At 40.4% G+C, this 19,613-nt stretch overlaps 1 protein-coding gene across 3 annotated transcripts in view; it reads left to right on the top strand.

Annotated features, from left to right (window-relative positions):
• Positions 1-19,613, top strand: part of LOC120743342 (RNA-binding Raly-like protein) — a 59,709-nt gene that overhangs the window by 16,259 nt on the left and 23,837 nt on the right. For all 3 annotated transcript variants that reach the window (XM_040046955.1, XM_040046954.1, XM_040046953.1), the window contains exon 3: positions 17,525-17,575. In XM_040046955.1, the coding sequence (XP_039902889.1) occupies positions 17,525-17,575 (51 nt within the window). The remainder of the gene's footprint in view (positions 1-17,524; positions 17,576-19,613) is intronic.

Consider the following 19,613-nt stretch of genomic DNA (forward strand, 5'->3'; position numbering starts at 1 on the left):
TTTCATTCACCTTCTTCTTGCTGCTTTGTACTAAGTCCGTTTCTATTGGACTGCCACATTTTTTGATGTGTTAATTCTGTGTTAATAGTTCTAAAAGTAGCTGTGGAAACTTCCACAGCTGTGGAAAACCCAAATGAACTGTAATTGCTCTAGTTTTTTACTCTCGCTCCAAATCTTTGTTTATTTTGAGTGCATGTCAGTGTGAGGCGAGGGTGTTTGTCATCATGGTGGATGAGCCGTGTGACAAAGTCCAGCAGCTGCTGGCTTACATGACATGACAGTCACACACACACACACACACACACACACACACACACACACACACACACACACACACACACACACACACAGAGGGACTGTTGTGCGATTACGCCGCCTCTCACAGAAGCTTTACTGAATCTCTCAGATATGATCGATGGCTGCATCCTCTGTGTTTGGGACTCATGCAGACACACAAATACTTTTGTACTTCTGAGGACCCTGAATTTTTTTGGTCACTTCTAACTATTGTGACTTTTTTCCAGTAAGCACAAAACTACTAAGTGGAATATCAGAAACCTGATGTCTTCTGGAGAACAGAATCATTTTTCCAAGCATCCTAGTTTTATTTTGAAAGCTTGCATTATTTTACTTTTCACAAAAAACAAGAACCACCAGGGTAAAACTGTTATATCCTCCGATGTCAGTACTTAACCTTTTTGTATCCTTTTTGTGGGATAAAAAAAAAGCCACCAGTCACGGAAGTTGGCCACTCCTCCCTGAGCTCGGTTCTTCCTGTTAAATTGGAGTTTTTCCATCCTATTGTCGCCAGGTGTTTCCTCATGGGGGACTCTTATGGTGTTTTCTGTCTATTATTTTAGGGCCTTTACCTTAAAATATAAAGCACCTGGAGGCAACTGTTGTTGTAATTTTAGCACTATATTAATAAAGCTGAATTTTCAGCGAGTCTCTCACGCGTCTCCTGAGCAATCCCAGCGGATTCTTCTTTGGAAAATTTCTTGAGCTTCTCCAGATTTGATGGTCGTCTGGCTTCAGTTCACCCCTCACATTTTCAATGGGATTCAAGTCAGGCTTTGTGCAGGCCAGTCAATAACATTCACTTTGGTGTTGGAAGAGAAAAAAACAATTCAGACTGAATTTGTTGCTGACTGCTTGAGGGTTTTACGGTTTTTAAGATTGGATAAGTGGAAGAGAATGGATGGATCATGGTTGTTAGCTTTTTCGTGCGACTCTTGTGCCAAACGATATGTGTTAATTATCCTTAATACTGAGTGTGTTCTCAGTGCTGTTCTTCATAACTCCACCTCTTAAAAAGTGGGGACAGGGTGTAAGATGTAAATAAAAACAGAACACAATTATTTGCAAATCTCACAAACCCATTTATTTATTTTATTTAGTCAAAATGAGCTAATATTCTTCCTAAAATGGTAACTTTTCTCAATTTAAACATTTATGTGTTCTCTTTGTGTTCTGTTGATGTCCTGCACTTCGGCCTGTTTAGCACTTTCGCTAAATCCTAATGGCTAATCAACAGCCTAAAACTAATTGTGCTCTTCTTCTAAAATCAAGTCTCCTGAAAAATTTTAGGTCTCCAAAAAAAGGCGTCACTTTCCAAAAGCATCATCAATGTTATGGTTGTGCTTTCTAATGCTGGAGGAATGTGATTACTGATGTACAGACAGATGGTGTTTCCAAACTGATCCGGGCTCAACGCTTTAGTCTCTGGGGCTGCCGTCCAGTCCTCTGCTCAGGATCCAAGCACACAATGACAGACCCACACTCGTGTGATGTGCCAGTTTGGCACAGCGCTGTTTCCATGATTTTCTTTTTAACCTGTCTGCTGACGGGAGGAGGGTCACAGGAAATCAAGAATATTTGTAATTTGTATTTTGTAATATAATGTCGCAAATTGGGGTGAAAAATATTAGGCAAACATTTTAGGCTCATGTTCAGCCCCTTGCCCTGACACAGATATGTAGTCATGTGAAAAATTAAGTACACCCTCATTGCTTACATAAGAATTAAAATGTTAAGTAGTAGTCAGGTGCTGCTACTCAAATGCACTTGATTAACTGATGACCAGAGTGAGCACCTTTAGAAAAACAGAGCTTTTGGCAGTTTGGTGGTCTGGAGCATTCAGGTGTGCCACAATCTTCATCCAAGCAGAAAAACTGCAAAAAACCCAAGAGCTCCATCTCAGCCTCTACAGGCCTCGGACGGCAGTTTAAATGTTCTTGACAGTGAAATTCGTAAAACACTGAACGAGTGTTGCTTGTTTCTCTCCAGAAAGGCTGCATGACTTAGGTTTGCAAGCTGTATCTGAAAAACCCACCACAACAATGTCCTTTGTACAGGTGAGACCAGAAGTGGAGATATTTGTCCAGAATAAACAGCAGGACATTAGAAAAATACAACAACAACAACAAAAAATAGCATATCAGCACAAACACCTCAAACCAACTGTCAGCACAATGATGGAGGGCTGATGATTTGGGCACCTGGGCCCTATTTCAGGAAGCCGGTTTAGAAAACTCAGAGTGAAAAACGATACTCAGGGTTGAGTAACCCCGAACTGTCCAACTCGGAATATTCGGTTTCAGAAAGGCTGATAACAATTAGTTCAATTAACGCGGAGTTGCTTTAACCCCAAGTTAAACGCGCGCACGAGGATACATAAAGCCCTGATTAGTGGAGCACAGATTAAGCGAGTCACCATGGAGACGGAGGGAAAGAAGGCGCGGTCAATGTATTTTACAGCGCTTGAGGCCGAAATTCTGATGGCAGCATATGCCGATAACATGCAAATTTTGCGGAAAAAAAGTAACACAGCCACAGCTGCAAAAGAAAGGGAGCATGCATGGCAAAACATAGCCGACAGAGTCAATGCGTGAGTGTTAATTTAAACATTGATCTAGGGATTTCCACCCATATAACACGTTATTATATTATATTTTATTTTTTAATTTATACATTTTATTTTGTGATGTGATGTGAGCGCAGGTGCAACCCAACAGGCCCCCAACGTTCCTGGCAGCAAGTAAAAATGAAATATAAAAATATAGTCCAAACAGGTAAGGTGTAATTGTATTATGAGCCATAGTGCTTGGTCTGTTTGTCCGATGTAAATCAATTGCAGTTAGAGGCTACATTAATTTTCCTTCTGTAAGCACTTATTGAAATTATCTGAGCACATTACAAGTACATATTTGCTTACTCTGTATGCTCAAATGTGACCCGTTATAGCCAACACAAAAAAAGCGGAGGCCCGAAAAACAGGTGGGGGTCCTCCACCACCACCACTCACAGAGGCTGAGCAGTTGGCTTCCACATTTGTGATAATGTTGGCAGCATCACATATGATCTTCACAGTGCAGAGAACACAAATTAGCATCCATTACTATAATGAAATAATCTGTTAGTTTGAAATGCTACAGGGAACTATGTACCTGTACATTAATGCTGTGGAAAGACTTCCTGTTCACATAGTCTCCTTCATTTACTGAAGGAGCAATGATTGGAATGTGAGTGCCATCTATACAGCCAATCACGCCTGGGAACCGTGAGAATAAATGTAAAATTTAAGTAGTAGTTCAAGTATCACCACATCATGAATTACGTTTCGTTCATCCTGATACCTGCAACTTTGTGGAATCCCTCTTTGATAAATCTTGTGGGTCTATGACCGGGGAACACCACAAACGAGTACAGGAGACGTTTCAGTGCAACTGTAACATTCCTGACTGCCCGACAGACGGTAGCCTTGGAAACGTGCTCAGCGTCACCAATATTATACAGAAAGTTCCCGTTTGCAAAAAAACGAAGTGCAATACAAATAATATGTACAGAACTGAGAGGATGTCCGCGATGTGTCACATGAGCAATATTAGGCCTGAGGATGTTATTCAAATAAATTATAGATTGTGCTGAAAAACGGTAACATTCACACAGGAAATCATCAGGAAATGATAAAATGTCCAAACGCGCTCTAATCACTCTCTCCCGGCAGAGAGCTCTGCAGAGAATTTGGGCTTCAACATCTACTGGCTCTTCAAGGAAGGGGCACGCCATGTCTGACACTTCCTACAGTCAGGTTTCCGACAAAGAGGCGGAGAAAGTCAGGGTTAGTTGAAGTAAACCTGCTAGGGGGCAGGTTAGCTTCACGGAGTGTGTCGTCATAGTAACTCGCTCGGAATTAATCTAAACTCGCTTTGTGAAACCAAAAACCCAGAGTTTTCGTTAACTCAGGGTTTACTTACTCAGAGTTTGCACTAAACCGGCTTCCTGAAATAGGGCCCTGGGGGTCACTGAGTTGACCGTTAACTCCTCTGTGTTCTAGAGTCAGATCTGAGGACACATGTCTGACAGCTAAAGCTCAGACCAAACCAACTGGACAATAATGCAAAGCCAACGAATCCATACCTCAAACTGACCGAAATTCTGAGGTGGGACCTTCAGAGAGTTGTTAATGAATCCTGCAAACCTCAGTGCAGCTCTGTAAAGAGTGAGCCAAAATGTGATGTGATGTGAGAGGGCGATAAAGTCATGTAGAAAACCATTACTTCAAGTTATTGCTGCTAAAGGAGGTTCTACAAGCGACTGAATCTCAGAGCGTACTTCGTTTTTCACAGGACTGTATCTCTGTAGTTAAATAAAGTGTCACTTTAATTCTCTAGTTTTTCCTTAGAGAGAAAGAAATTTTAGATTAGATTAGATTCAATTTATTGTCATTGAAATGTATATGACTCAAACAATGACCAAAGTGCAATCAATATGGATACATACACAGATATATACAATACACACACATGTATATATACAACCCAATTACAATATGCACAATATTTAAATGAATGCATAGTTTTATTGTATGAAATGAGTGGATGTAATGTACATGTAAATGAGTGGTGGGTAGACTTGAGTATGGGCATTGCTACCAGTGTCCATTAAATTACACATAAAACATCAAATTCCAGCGTTCTTCTTCTGCAGGCAGGCGGTTGGTCGATTTAGGATTGATGACAGGACACATTCCCTCGATGTTTTCATGCTACCTTACCTTGGAGTTAAATAAAGTTAAATAAAAACACTTTCACAAGAAGCTACAGATTTTCTGCTGCTCCTCACATTAAAATGGTTCATGGCATAACGTGGATGAGACATACGAATGTGTAGAACTGTGAATGATGCAAAGCTGCTCTACTGCAGTCCAAGAATAAAGACATGGAGCTGGTAATGATCTACTTAGTAGGTCCACTTTAAAATGTGTTTAACTATCAAGTGAAATTACGGCATTAAAAGCCCTATTTTGTATTTTTGATGATATTGTAAACGTCCAATAAGGGAAACGTTTAACAACTGTGTCCCTGACGGGAAACGCTCAGTGGGTTCCAGCCACCGTTTCACCTGCAGCTCCATAGCTGTCTGTCTCATTTTCTAATTGAGACGTTATTTTGTTTCCTTTTTTTCTATCAGCTGCAAAAATCTTAGAACTTTTGACTTCAGTGAAGCCTCCTCCTTCCACGTGCAGGGCTGCCTGCAGGTCGGTGCCTCCTGAATCCATGTGAATCAGCATTTAATTAACCGATGGGGAGGCCTCTCAGGTTCCCGGCAGCTCTGGGGTTGTACAGTCCTCACATTGATCTGCGCTTTTGTTGGAGGCAGACCTTCAGACTGCAAAGTGTGTTTTCCTACCTCCTGATTAACTTCACATCAACTAAGCGGGGGCAAAAAAAAAGAAATCAAAGGAGAGACAGAGGACGAGGGTGAGATGGAGAGAGAGATAGCGATGATGGGAGAGACACAGAGCGAGGGCACCGAGCAGAACTCTGTAATTATGTCTTCTTGTCCCTCGATCGCCCTGCTGAGATGAGCGTTTAGCGTAAAGAGATGAATCAGCGTTTCTTTTGAGGAGAAAAATAACAGCTCGATAAAGAGGTGGCACAAAAAACTCCCAAGAAAACAAAAACCATTTAACACACTCACTCACACACACACACACACACACTCGGAGGGAAGATAAAGAGAGGAAACTAAACAGCCTCCTTGTTTAAATTTAAATGTCACCTTTGATGGAGCTGTGCTGCCGGCTGCCGGTTTCACCTCATCGACTCTGAAATGGCTGAGTGTGTTTACATGCAAACAAAACACGCAGTTTAAATATAATTAAGATAAGACTGTGGATGCAGGTTGGCCGGCAGGTCCTGTTTGGAGCTCACAATGAGAAAAGATTTAAAACTGTTTACATCTGTCATCTTTTTCTGTATGTTCACTGAATGTGAGAAAAGGATAATCCCCACATCGTCCATTATTATGCAGTGAAACAAATTATTTTTCACTTTAAAATATGTTTTTGGCGCTTTTGTATTAAAGCATTTATCTAGCAAAGTGCAGAAACCACAATGCAGGATGTGTAATTCATATTTCATAATTAGTCTGAATTCCCACTTTGAATACTTCCTGGGATTTTTACACCTTTTGGGTTTAAGCACAGGCCGTACATTGTCCTGTTCTCGCCTCCGATTGTGCTTTGTCTTTCTCCTTGAACTACAGCCTTCCTTCCTCTCATCTGCATGCATGCTCTGCATATATAGCTTCAGAATAAATAGCTTTAGAAGTTTGAGCCATGGATATATTCTGCCTGAAACTTGTCTTTGGGATTATTACCACACAATGCTGAATGCTGCTTGTAGTAGTTTATGTACTACTAATACATAGTATTAGTAGTACATAGTAGTATTTGGGGTGGGGGGTGAGTTTAGAATTACAGTCACAGTTAGAGCTATAGGTTTGTGCACAGTGTTGCAAAGAGTTTAACAAAAGTATCGCATTAACGGTTTAGGATTTAAATATTATTGCCTCCAAGTACCAAATTTAAGGTAAAGACCCTACAATAATACAGAGAAAACAGAGAAGACCCCAACAATCAGATGATCCTCTATGAGTAAGTGCTTTGGCGACAGTGGGAAATAAAAACTTCCTTTTAACAGTAAGAAACCTCCAGTAGAACCAGGCTCAGGGAGAGGAAGGCAATCTTACACATGTTGATCAACTCATCTGTTTTCAGTCAAGTTGTGCTCAAGATCAAAGTCACATTTGTCAGTTTTCAGGCAATAAGATGTAAAGAGTGATGGAGTGTGAGCCATTTGAGCTACGGAATGACAGGGTAAATGTTACGTTTCTCACCGTCTCCATGCTTTTCTCTTCCCATCACTCACCTTGGTTCCATCTGCCCAAAGATCTTTTTTCCTGGACTCTGCAGGTGCGTTTAGATGTTTTTAAGAGCTAATCTGACCTAACCAGTGGTTTGCACATTGTTAAAAAGAGTCTATTTCCATTCATAAAGGAGCCTTTTGATTGTAGATCTTCACAAGAAGACACCTACCTCCTCGAGAGTATTTTTCACTGAGCGAGTAAATACTCTGACTTAAAGCTGGAAATGTGTACTTGAGTCACGTCTTCACTGATTTAAAATGCACTGTGGTATACAGAGGGAAGCAGAAAATTAGCAAATGTGTGTTATTCTCCAAATAGCTGTGGACTGAACCACAGACTGTTGATGAGCTCAGTTCTACAGTTTTAAATAGGGGAGACCGGGGATAGTTGTAACGTGGGTCAGTTGTAACACTTCCAATTTCTCCAATCAGGGCTAAGTTTCAAATGATGTGACTCATCCTGTGCATGCCCAATTCAGTTCTGCTATCACATGTGAAAAATCAGCACATTTTGTCAAACACAGACAATTTAACACGAAAAAAAGTAATTTGTATGCCAAAAAGTACGTTTTTCTACTTTATTTCAATTTCTAATAGCATTATCTGCTTTGCAGTTAAACTCATCAAACTTAAATTGTGTTATTTGTATGTCTATGGGGATATATTCTGTGTAGGTCTTTAGAGCTAGTGTTTTAGCCGTTGGCTGTAATGTTAGCTAGTTCATGGCTATAGGAGTCTGGGTCAGTTGTAACAATAATGCAGATGTTACAACTTACCACACTATTACTTTAACTTATATTAAACAAGTTGGGGCAACGACATCAGCAGAGAGAGGTTCACTGGTCGCTTTTGTATATGCGGTTAATGCCATTGGCAACACAATTCCTCCACTGTTTGTGTTCCCACACATACATTATGCAGACCACTGTGTCAGAGATGGACCAGTAGGAAGTACTGGTAGTGGAAATAAATCAGGATGGGTGTGAGAAACAGATTTCCTCATCTTTCTGAAGCACTTTGCAAACCACACCAAGGTAAGCCATGAAAAAAATAATGGAATTGCGATGCTGGTGAACAACTACATTTTTTCAGCTTCATTGTTATGTTCAAAATTGGTGCAAGAGTTGTAGGTTATAATGCCCACTGAGCCAATGAGGCCAAACTCAAGGAAGACCAACCAAAATTAATGAAATATTCAGTTGCAGAAAATTCCATAATTTGTCTTTTTGGGGGGTTGGAATATGTTCAAAAGCTAGATTTCTGCATTCTGTCACACACACACACACAGCTACATAAATGGCTCTAAGTGCATTCATGTGTTGAATAAACAAAGATTACATGTTAATATTTTGTTAGTACCCTTATTTCATTGTGTTACATTTTACCCCAGGATATGTTACAACTAACCCAGACTATGGGGTTAATTGTAACATTTCACTCTTTGTGTTTGAGGCCATACCATGCAATGGGTAATTGTGCTGCAGAGAAAATAGCTGCACTATTTAATAGCAGAGACATGTAAATACTTTGCATTACATTTTGAATCCACTACCTTAAAAGAGCTCCAATTTACAGACAGAAATGTCAAAAATGTTACAACTATCCCCGGTCTCCCCTACTCAGTTTTGGATATTGTAGAAAGTGGATATGACTAATATGCTCATATTACGTACATAACTGGTGGTGTGCACAGAAGCCTCACAATCTTTTCGGAGGAGAAAGTTGGCACAGGATGTACTGAGGGGCTACATTAAGGTCAGGTTAGGCTAAACAGGGATTATTTATAACTGTGACTATTGCAAAGCTGCTCTGGTAGTGCCCAGTAAGAAGAACATGGAGATTAGCAGAATTTTTCAAGTTTCATAGAAATTGTTCAATTTGATGGTGTGAAACATTCATTATGTATCCAAATAATTTGATTGGAGTGCTGTACTGGGGGATTTTTCCTAATGTACAGCAATGTGTTAGAGTTCTACGGCAATCCAAGGAGTCAAAGTGCTTCAGCTGTGAGTTTTCTTTTGGATGAGTGAACGGATTTGTACTTTCAGATCCATAGGCGACTCAAATTTCATAGCCCGGTTAAATCTGGTTTAATTATATAAACGAACAGCAGATTAAACTGCTTTCTTTTACTTTTTGAGACACTTTTTTGTTGTATTTGCTGAACTGTAGGTTTTCTCAGATGTTGACATAAGCTGTATTTGTAAAACAATATTAGTGCTCCTGCAGCCAGCTCACGGTGACCTCAACGCTCACAGCGCTCACCAGCCGAGCCACGTCTCCCCCCTGCCCTGGCTTTCTGCTCGGACCGAGTACGGCTGAATGGCCCATTAACCTCCTCCTCGCCAAGCTACGGTACGCCGCCTGATTTATGACACTGCGGCGGGCTGCTGAGGGTGAGCGGTAAATCAGAATAAATGGAACCGTTGGAAGTGCACAGCATGGTCTCACCTGCCGTCTGACACTCACTCAGGAGCACATGAATATTGATGAGCGCGCACGCACTGATTTGATGTTCAGCGCGTGAGAGCGCAAGCAGCGGAGGGGGGTTCCCGATGCTGAATGCTATCATTAGCGTCGGAGGAGGGTTAGCATTAAGTGGTGGTTGGTAAAATGCAAATTCTTCGTCGTTTCCTCGCCATGTCACCTCCCATTGTTCGTTTTAGTTCAGCCATGTTTGCTCACTTTGTAAACACTCAAATGCTTTTTTCTCTCTCCACGTTTTTCTTTACAAAACGGCGAGCAGATTCTCATCCCCCTCTGTGGAGAGGGGGAGGGATGTTTGAACACATCATTGATTTCTCCCGCTCTCGACAAACGCTCTCTCTCAGTGTGTTTGTCCACGATGTTCATTGACGTTCCTCGCTGCTGTGTAATTATTCCCATCAGGAGAAAAGCCATGGAGCTCGATAATAACACCATTAGGGTCTACAGCAGTGCAGTGCAGAGCAAATTAAAGCCCTTATTAACACCTGAAACGGCTTTTCTGTGTGATTAGGAGCTCGGTTCTACACTTTTATAGCGTCCTGGATTTTATACCACAGCACCAACGCGTGTAGTGATCTACTATTGAGGAAACATTTACAAAGAAATTAAATAACAATAAAAAAAAACACAATAATAATAAAGAGCTTTGTAAAATAACAATTTACTGCTAAGAATCAGCACACCATTAATTATTATCACATTTGAGAATATTTGAGCTCTTGAATTTAGACCTCTCCTCTTAGCTGGTGGGAAATGATAAATGGGAGTGGGATAGTCAGTGAATACATCAGCAATCAGTCAGTGAGACATGGAAAACAGGCAAACCTGTGAGTGGGGTTTTCCAACAGCTTTTGGATTAATGCAGAAGATAAACTCTGTGTTATGTTTAAAGCTCATCTTAAACACACTTCAGGCATCTAACCAAAAAGCCATCCACATAACCCACTGACCAGGGAGCCAAAAAGCCAAAAATACTAACTCATTTCTGGGTTTTCAGACTCATTCCCGCAGCACTCTGTTGGCCGAGCCAGTGACGGGCACGATTTGATTGGTTTGTTTTACTAATGAAGTGGTCGGAGAATTCAGTTAATGAACGAACTCTGAATCGAAATGAGTTGTTTCATTTATAGTTCTGTTGAGCTGCAGTGTGAATTTTACAGCGGCTTCCCAATCCAGTATTGCTCTAAAAAAGTGTAATAGACACACAGCTCCACCGTGCTCCGTCTTCACCACGACGGACCTGTAAGTACAGCAGACACACACATTAAATGTTCAGGGCTGAAAAACTAATTTAAGCTCTGTTAAAGACTCCGACAACATCAATGCACCAGCTCCAAGCATCTGCATCTCACCATTTTGTTTCTCTTCAGGATAATTTTTTTCTAACATTAACTTTGAGCAGTGATATCACGGGAAATAGTCTCAATCGCGAAGGTTCATCATTGTAACGTCTGTGATGAAGCAAGTAGTACAAATGCTTGTTCCTGCTAATCTGGAGATATTCTTAATATTGAGGTAAACATTTTCAGTGTCTTTGATAAATACACTAAGATTACTTAATTTAATACCAAATGACACGGACACCAAAGAAAAGTCCCTGGATCCAGATGGCTTTGTGATATTTTCTTGAGAAAATCTAAATCATGTATCATATTTTTTCTTGTTGTTGTTTGATATTTGTGAAGATGTGACACAAATAAGTTTAATTTTGTCCTGTTTGATAAAAGCAAACTTAAAAGCTCCTAAATTAAAATCAAGAGTTAATCACTTCTGCACTTGTTCATGCAAATCTGTGCACATGAAGGGCAAAAATGATGCAGCCCCCAGAACAGGAATGGTTTTACAGACGGAGGCTACTGACATTTTCTTCCTCCTCATCTTTTCTGACAATTTTTTTAAAACTAGTTTTACACTTGGCTAGGGTCAGTGTCACTACTGGTAGCATGAGGCCATACCTAGACCCTTCAGAGGTTGCACAGGTAGCCTAACTGCTCCACAATAGCACATTAATACGTGTCCCTGCCAGAGCGTTTGCTGTGTCTCCCAGCACAGTCTGAAGAGCATGGAGGCGATCCCAGGAGAACTGGGCAGGGCAGTAGAACGCAATTAACTCACCAGCAGGACCAGTATCTGCTTCTTTGTGCAAGGAGAAATGGGATGAGCACTGCCAGAGCTACAAAATCACTTCCAGCAGGCCACCAGTGTGACCCAACAATCAGAACCAGACTTCATGAGGATAGCCTCAGGGCCCAACATCCTGTAGTGAGCCCTGTGCTCACTGCGCAGCACCATGGAGCCCGATTGGCATTTGCCACAGAATATGAGAATTGGCAAGTCCATCACTGGCACCCTGTGCTTTTCCCAAATGGGAGCAGGTTCACCCCGAGCACACGTGACAGACATGAAAGGGTCTGGAGAAGTCGTTATGCTGCCTGTAACATCGTTCAGCATGACAGTGAAGATGTGGGAATGTATATCCATGTAGGTACACACAGGCTAGGAAGACGCCACCCTGACCTTTGGAAACACCCTGTTAATTTCATGACTTCATAGGCTTCAGGGTTATTTTAAAACTTGTTTTAAACACATCCCCCTGATTTGATTAATTATGTTTATTATTTCAGGGTGTCACATGTGTGTTACACTCCTGAACTTTTTGTTTTTAAAAAGCAATTAGTGCTTCAAATTAGGTGTTTTATTTGTAGAGAGTGGCAAATTAATATTTTAGAATCCACCCTGAGGGCTGTGGAAAGTGTTTTGGCACTTTTAAATTAATTTGAATTCAGCGCCTGACCCCGCTTTTACCCCCTCAGGACTCAAATCTGGATATTCCTGATCTAATTAGCTTGTCGTAGCCTGAGGCTGATCCTGTCCACTAAACCTCAGTGAAAGCTGCTGACGGAGAGACTGCAGCTTAACCTCTGTGGCAGAGGTTGTGAAATGCCCCTGAAAGGACCAAGATACTCCACAATATAAGTGTTAAAACTGCTGAATAAAAGCTTTCTATCTTTAAATACTGTGGACCGATTAGGTGGATTTGAGTAATTTCATCAGGAACACTGCCAGCTGTGATGTATGTCATGGGATTACTTCCAATCCTCCTCCAATCTGGAACGGCTGCAGAGGTTGTGTTAATCTGTGATGAGCTGCAAAAAGTCCTGAATGAACCAAAATTTCCAATCTGTAAATTCTTCCTGATCTTGATTAGCCAATGAAATATTGAAATAAAATACAAGCACAGTCTGTGTTGGACTGCTTTCAGAGCATTTGTCCAGATTATCAAAGTTCATGCATGTTTGTGTAGTGTGTCCCGCTGCTTGTTAGCCGTGCATGTGTGTGTGTTTTACACTGCAAAGTACTTACAGAAACGCTAAAGTTCGAACGTGCTATATGAGTGCAGAACATTTATTTTTGAAGAGGTCTGAGTTTAAATTACTTCTCTGGGCCACAGTGCTGTTTATCCATATTTTGGTGTGTGTTGCACAGCATTGAATATATTACCTGGCTGTAGACATCTATGTTCTCTTGAATATAATTTAACTAAATGGCACTTACTCAAACTGCCACGAAATACATCTGAAAGCTCATCAGCCATTTCTGGAGAGAATTCGTGACCCGGTTAGTCAAAGTCTGAACTATTTCTGAAGTGCACACACACTTTCTTCCTCCTCCCGCTGTCATCTACAAGGACATCACTTTACTGTGCATATGGTTTCATTTTTAAGTTATGTTCTATTCCAGCTGGTTGATTTGTTTTTGTGCCAGTTATGCAAAATTTTACCTTAATGCTCTGAATATTTTCCGAGTCCAGCCCTTGAACATATGGGTGAGTTAAAAAATAGCACTGTTTAAGTTCTAAGGCTGAAATCTGCCCTTTTTCAGGTTATTTTTTTCATGAGGTATCATCGTTTCAGTAGCAAAACTGCAGCGACTCGCAGTCTGTGACAGAGGATGGATTTTTATGGAATAGGTGGCTGTTCAAACCAAGACAGAGCATGTGAAAGTTCTCGTTCAGCTTCCATCATCTCAGTAACATTTACGTCGTAGAAATGCTCAAATGTGTTTTTCATTCTGGAAATTTTCTGTGCGTGTTTTGTACTTCTGAATTTTTATGATGGGTCAATATTCTATAAAAAAAAATGAGGTAAATAAAAAGGCTCCAAGTTACAACCTTCTTCTATAAAAATATGTATGAAGTATGAAGGTAAAATTTGAATGACTTCAGTTGGGAATAGATGGTGAACATGATAAATATATACCAGATAATCATAAAGCATGTGAACCCCATAATAATAATTTTTTCTTAAAGTGCCTGTAGAATTGGGTGTTGGAAATACATTAACTTTAAATGAGCCCACTCAAACTAGATCAGAGTTGAACAACATCTTCACTTCATTCCTTTTACTGGAGTCTTTTAAATGCTCATGAAGCTGCTGTGAAATCAGTCAGGTGAAAAGTGCCCTGACACCTCCAGGAGTCACGAGGAAGAAAAAATTCATTTTTCTAAACATGGTGCAGTCGGCCTGAGCGCATATATAAAATGCAGAACAGCCTGAAGGATATTTTTTACTGGGATTAAGAGGAGTTTGTAGCTAGTTATATGGCCTGTTATGTGCTCATAATCAAAGCGGCGCACATCCGCTGAGGTGAGCTGTAACATCAAAACTAATTGCACAGATAAACCAGCAGTGTGCGCCATAACAGAGTTGTTTAGTGTGATCCCGGCGCAGAGGAGCAGAGCTGCCCCACAGATCAATAGTCACGTTTAGAGCTTTGCTCTTACAAAGCTCGATAGGAGATGCACGACTGAGCCGCAGCTCTAAGGTGGCGCCTGATCGATACCGCTGTTAAATGCTGATTAATACCCATAGCTGCTGATGAAGATGAATGATGGCAGCAGCCAGAGTGATGGTGGAAGGACATGGATTTTGCCCCAAATCTCCTGTTTTCCTATTAGCCTTCCCCTTTCTGTCTGTTCATCCCTGTGCGGCTCTCTGGACGCCTCGCTGCGTCTCCTCCTGTCCTATCTTTATTAAGCTCGGTCCTCAGTTACAGAGGTTCATCTCTGCTGTGTTTGTGTGAGACGGTTATTGATTTTACAGCTGGATGGATGAATAGTGCCACAAGTCCGGGCTGCACTTTCTCTTCTCTGTGTTGTTATCAGGTCCAGTTGTGCCACCTGTTTTCAGAGTGGTTTACACATTAAAACAGGTTTCTTCTCTCCTTTGTCTCGATGATTCTCTCTGACTGTTATCACTTCAGAGTTTCCATGTCTGTTACCTTTTGGGATTTTTGTATGACTGGACTTGTCTCAGTGTCCCACAAATAATTCATAATGACATTTTAACAATTATTTAAATTTTAATATTTTTATGACAGAGACATTTATAATGAAAAGTAAAGAAAAAAACAGACGGTGTCACATCAAAACCACCAGAAGTTTTTGTTTTTCTGCATTTAAAACAGAGCCTCTAAAACATTGCAGTCAGTGCATTTAAAGAGGTGAAATAAAAGCTAAATGGACTAAAATCGGTTTTTGAGCATAATCAGATGCATCAAGGGAGGTTGATGCAGAGGTGATATATTTTTTCTGTTTTATGCATTTCTGCGGGTAGATAACTTTTCCTGTTTATTTTATTCTGATGGCTCACCCCTCTTTGCCGCAGTGTGTGCTGAAGTTACCGGTGTCATTTCAGACTGTGATCAAAAGTCTCCCAATAAGGAGCTTGCTAAACCAGGAAGCATCTCACTTCACTGACAGATAATCCGGTAGTGTGTGCTGCTTCTGCACCCAGGAGCACCTACGCCTCTGTCCCTGTAGTGATCGCAGAAGATCCAAGATTGTGATGGAGGATTCAGCAGTGTAGGGTTAATGTTATGAAAGCAGTGGCGTGCAGTGACTTTTACAGAAATGTAACGTGCCATTTTGTGCCGCCTGTCTTTTATTCTTTTAAATATGCTGACAGCCTCCTGCAGTTTGCTTCACTCTGTGTGGATTTCTTCATCTTTCTGCACTCATTCCTGGCTGAATAATTGTAAAATATTATCAACTGTATAACTAAATAAATAGCTACTATGTTACCAAAAAATGCTGTTAAAAAAAATTAATTCCTTTAGCGAAGGAAGCAATAAAACACTATTAAAACACCTCACTATACATAAAACTGTATTATTCACAAACTGTAGGTAAAGTATAAAAACTAAAAATAATCTTTGTGCAGCAATTTGTTGCCAATCAGGGTTTTACTGACAAATATTACTGCTGCAAAATAACAGCTGAATCCAAAGGCTCAAGCACTCTGTGACATGGTTAACTAGTTTTCATTAATAACCTTTTTCCTGATGAAAACAACAAAGTGATTAAATAAAAACAAATGCACAAAGGCAAAACTATGATAAAATCGCTACTTTCATCAACGAATAAAAACTATAAAATATTCAGATCCGGCTTTAGAAGTGATCCAATCAGAAGTGATTTCCTTGTACAGTAAGGTTAAATTCGTACAGCTGATCACATTTGAAACATCCATCCATTCTCTTCCACTATCCCAGCTGTCTTAGGGTGAGAGGCAGGGTACACCCTGGATGCTCGCCAGTCTCTCGCCCTTCAGTTTTTTTTTTCAATCCTTGGGAGGAAGAGAACAGTAGACACATGGATACATATACAGATGCTGTTTAAACTCTGTGAGCCCCTCCAGGGAACACACTAAATTCTTCATTCATCTACTATAATCTTATGATATTCAGTCAACTAAAACAATACCCACATTCTAACTAAAGCTAAATCAAAATTTGCTCTCAAAATTAACCCTGCAAACCATCAACACTGACAGCACTGTTCTTCATAGTGCTGCATTTAAGAGCCACAATCAGTTCAGCGTTGAGGTTTTTCTGTTGAAAAGACTCCATCAGTGCTGGAAAATAGTCAGTTAATGTAACTCTGATGTGGTCAGGATGAGGCAGGGGTGACCAAACATTTGCCCTTTGTTTGCAAAAATGTTCTGCCCAAATCTGAGCTGCTTCATGTCACATGCCACTGCTTCATTTGGACTATTTTAGGGGATTTGGGCCAGCACAGCCTAGAAGTATGAAAATGAGAACATGTACAAGCAGCCTGTGGCTTTGTTGATGTAATGAACCTAGTGCAGCCCTGCCCAGAGGCTCTTTGGGATAAGTAGGTCTGGATGCCATCTGGTCTGCTCAGCCTGTTGAGCAGCTTCATGAAGCTCGGACTGAAGAAGGACTGTGTGTCAGATCTGAACATAAAAATACCTTAAACCATGTGTACATTTGAACAGAATCAGTGGTTACCTCGAACTAGTGAGCTTTACTGTGTGTGCATCTCAAAAGTAGTGTAGTTGTTTTCCACTACATCTAGAACATCCCAATGAGCAGGACTGATTCATTTGTCTCTCACAATTCAAAAATACACCCCTCTTATTTGGTGACAATGCTGACAAAGCCTGGCACAAAATCACAGTATGTTTGGTGCAACTGTATCATTTTGTTGATAGAAGTCAGTGATGATGTGATTTTTGGTTACGGTTAAAGGAAAACCTTTAGTGACTGGAAACAGGAAACAAACACTCTTCTGTTTCAAAGTCTGCTGAGCCATCCATCCACCTTCCAACATTAACCTGACATTCTCTTTTATTTGATTCAGAATAATTAAAACATGAACAAATGACCCAGTTTGTCCCAAGAAGACTGCACGTGTCCAGTCTTTAACATTTTATGTAATGAATACAAATAGTTTTCCAACATCAGGTTGGAAGAATATCCTCCTCCAATCATTTCTAAGCTCTTTATTCTTGCTCTCTCCTCAGATCTGATTATGACATGGAGTATGACAAATACCCGGATGACTGCTATAACCGGTAAGTCCATGAATGGTTCATAGAACTGCTTTTTAAATGGGGGAGACCCCAAGAAGGATCAATGATCAGTGATCTATACAAAGTTAAATGTGTGTTGTTCAGTTGCACTGGCACTTTGGTAAAGTTCAGTTTGGTTTGTTGCCACTCAAACAAAGAAACACTGCATTTTCAAATTTTAACTCAAAACTGAACCTTTTTCTAAACCTGTCCAAGTAGTTTTGGTGCCCCAAACTCAGCCCACACAATCGCAATCAACTATGGAAAACAGCGGCTGGAGCTTGTGACATGACCAAAAATGATTACCATATGCAATGAACTTGTGACCTTGTTGCTTTTGAAATGTTTGCGTCAAAGAAACAATTTGTCTGCATTTATAAATAAGACGGTAGTTATCTGCAGACCCTCGCCAATCTTTCTGTGTGTGTGCAGTCAGACTGGGAGGGACTGCAACTGTTTGGAGACAGGTTGCTTCTTGGCAGGTAATCCGTGCAGTCACATGGTGGTTGACACTGATTGCCCTTCAGAGGTGAAGGTTGTTGCATGTCCAACTTCTGGATGACCAGAAGCGGCTCTTTCGGCTCGGCTCACTAAAAAGAGACGGCTCTTTCGTTTATATATAAATATATACGGGGGCCCCTAGAGACAAAGCATGTACAAACTCCAAAACACAACGTGTGTGTGTGTGTGTGTGTGTGTGTGTGTGTGTGTATCTATAGATATATATTAGGGGTGCAACGATACACAAAATTCACGGTTCGGTTCGATACTTTGGTGTCACGGTTCGATATGTTTTCGATACAAAAAAATGTTCATGCCTTTTTTAATTTGTAATTTATTAAGATCATAAATATTTCTTTTAACTCAAAAATACAGTTTTTAAATTAAATGATGCTGAAACAACAAAATAATTTAAAAAAATAAAAGAGTTTGGAAACGAGTTTATTACAGAGAAATGTCCTTTTTCAAAATAAAAGCTATGCTATACCCTTCTTCTGGGGTATATTCTAGGGAGCATATTGAACATATCAGGTCCCCATAAAATGAACCACTCTCTGATGGACCTCACCTCACACTTATCTTCTGGAGTGCTAGCACTTAGCTGCGTATAAAACAAAAACAACTTAAATAAAAATATGTATTGCACAGAAATGCCTTCCTAAATATATTTTTAAACATTTGAAATGTTCTAAAAAGAAGGTATCAACCACATATAGTTCTGCATGGGGATCCCTGACTGTATTTTCTATTCTTGGCAGAATATAAAACAAACACACCCAATCCCTGACATGAAAACAATTTTAGAACCTTTTCTATGATGTACAGAAAACACATGAAAACTCAAATCTGGTAAAGCTATACTTCACATATTTTCTGTTGTGCATACTTAACACCATATACAACAAAAAAAAAAAAAACACCATGTAAAGAATGAAAAATAAATAAAATAAATACAAATAAAAGCTATGCTATACCCTTCTTCTGGGGTATATTCTCAGCAGCATATTAAACAAATCAGGTCCCCATAAAATGAACCACTCTCTGATGGACCTCACCTCACACTTATCTTCTGGAGTGCTAGCACTTAGCTGCATATACAACATAAACAACTTAAATAAAAGATCCACTTAAATACAAACTAAAACATAGTTTACACAATTTCCATGTTCTTCTTCAGAAAAATTAGGATGTCCACATGTTCTGCTGACAGTACAGATCTGCTTGCTGTGACAATGTCACCTGCTGTGGAAAACACCCTCTCATTTGGGACAGAGGTTCCAGGTGCAACCAAGTAACACTGTGCCAACTTGGAAAGATGAGGGTAGAAGCTGTGATGTTCCTGCCACCATCTCAGTGTGTTATCATCTGTGGGAATGCAGTCTGCTAACCTGTACAAGTTAATTTCCTCCTCTGCCACTTCGGCTGCAGACCTGGTCCTTGGCTCCTGTGCCATGAACAGTTCTCCAAACAACTCCTTCATGGCCGACTTTTTTCTCTGGTGGAGATGCTGTTGGGGAATCTGAAGAGTTTGCTGCTTGTC

The sequence above is a fragment of the Simochromis diagramma genome, unplaced genomic scaffold, assembly GCF_900408965.1.
Source record: "Simochromis diagramma unplaced genomic scaffold, fSimDia1.1 OVJJ01000106.1, whole genome shotgun sequence".
Lineage (NCBI taxonomy): Eukaryota > Metazoa > Chordata > Actinopteri > Cichliformes > Cichlidae > Simochromis > Simochromis diagramma.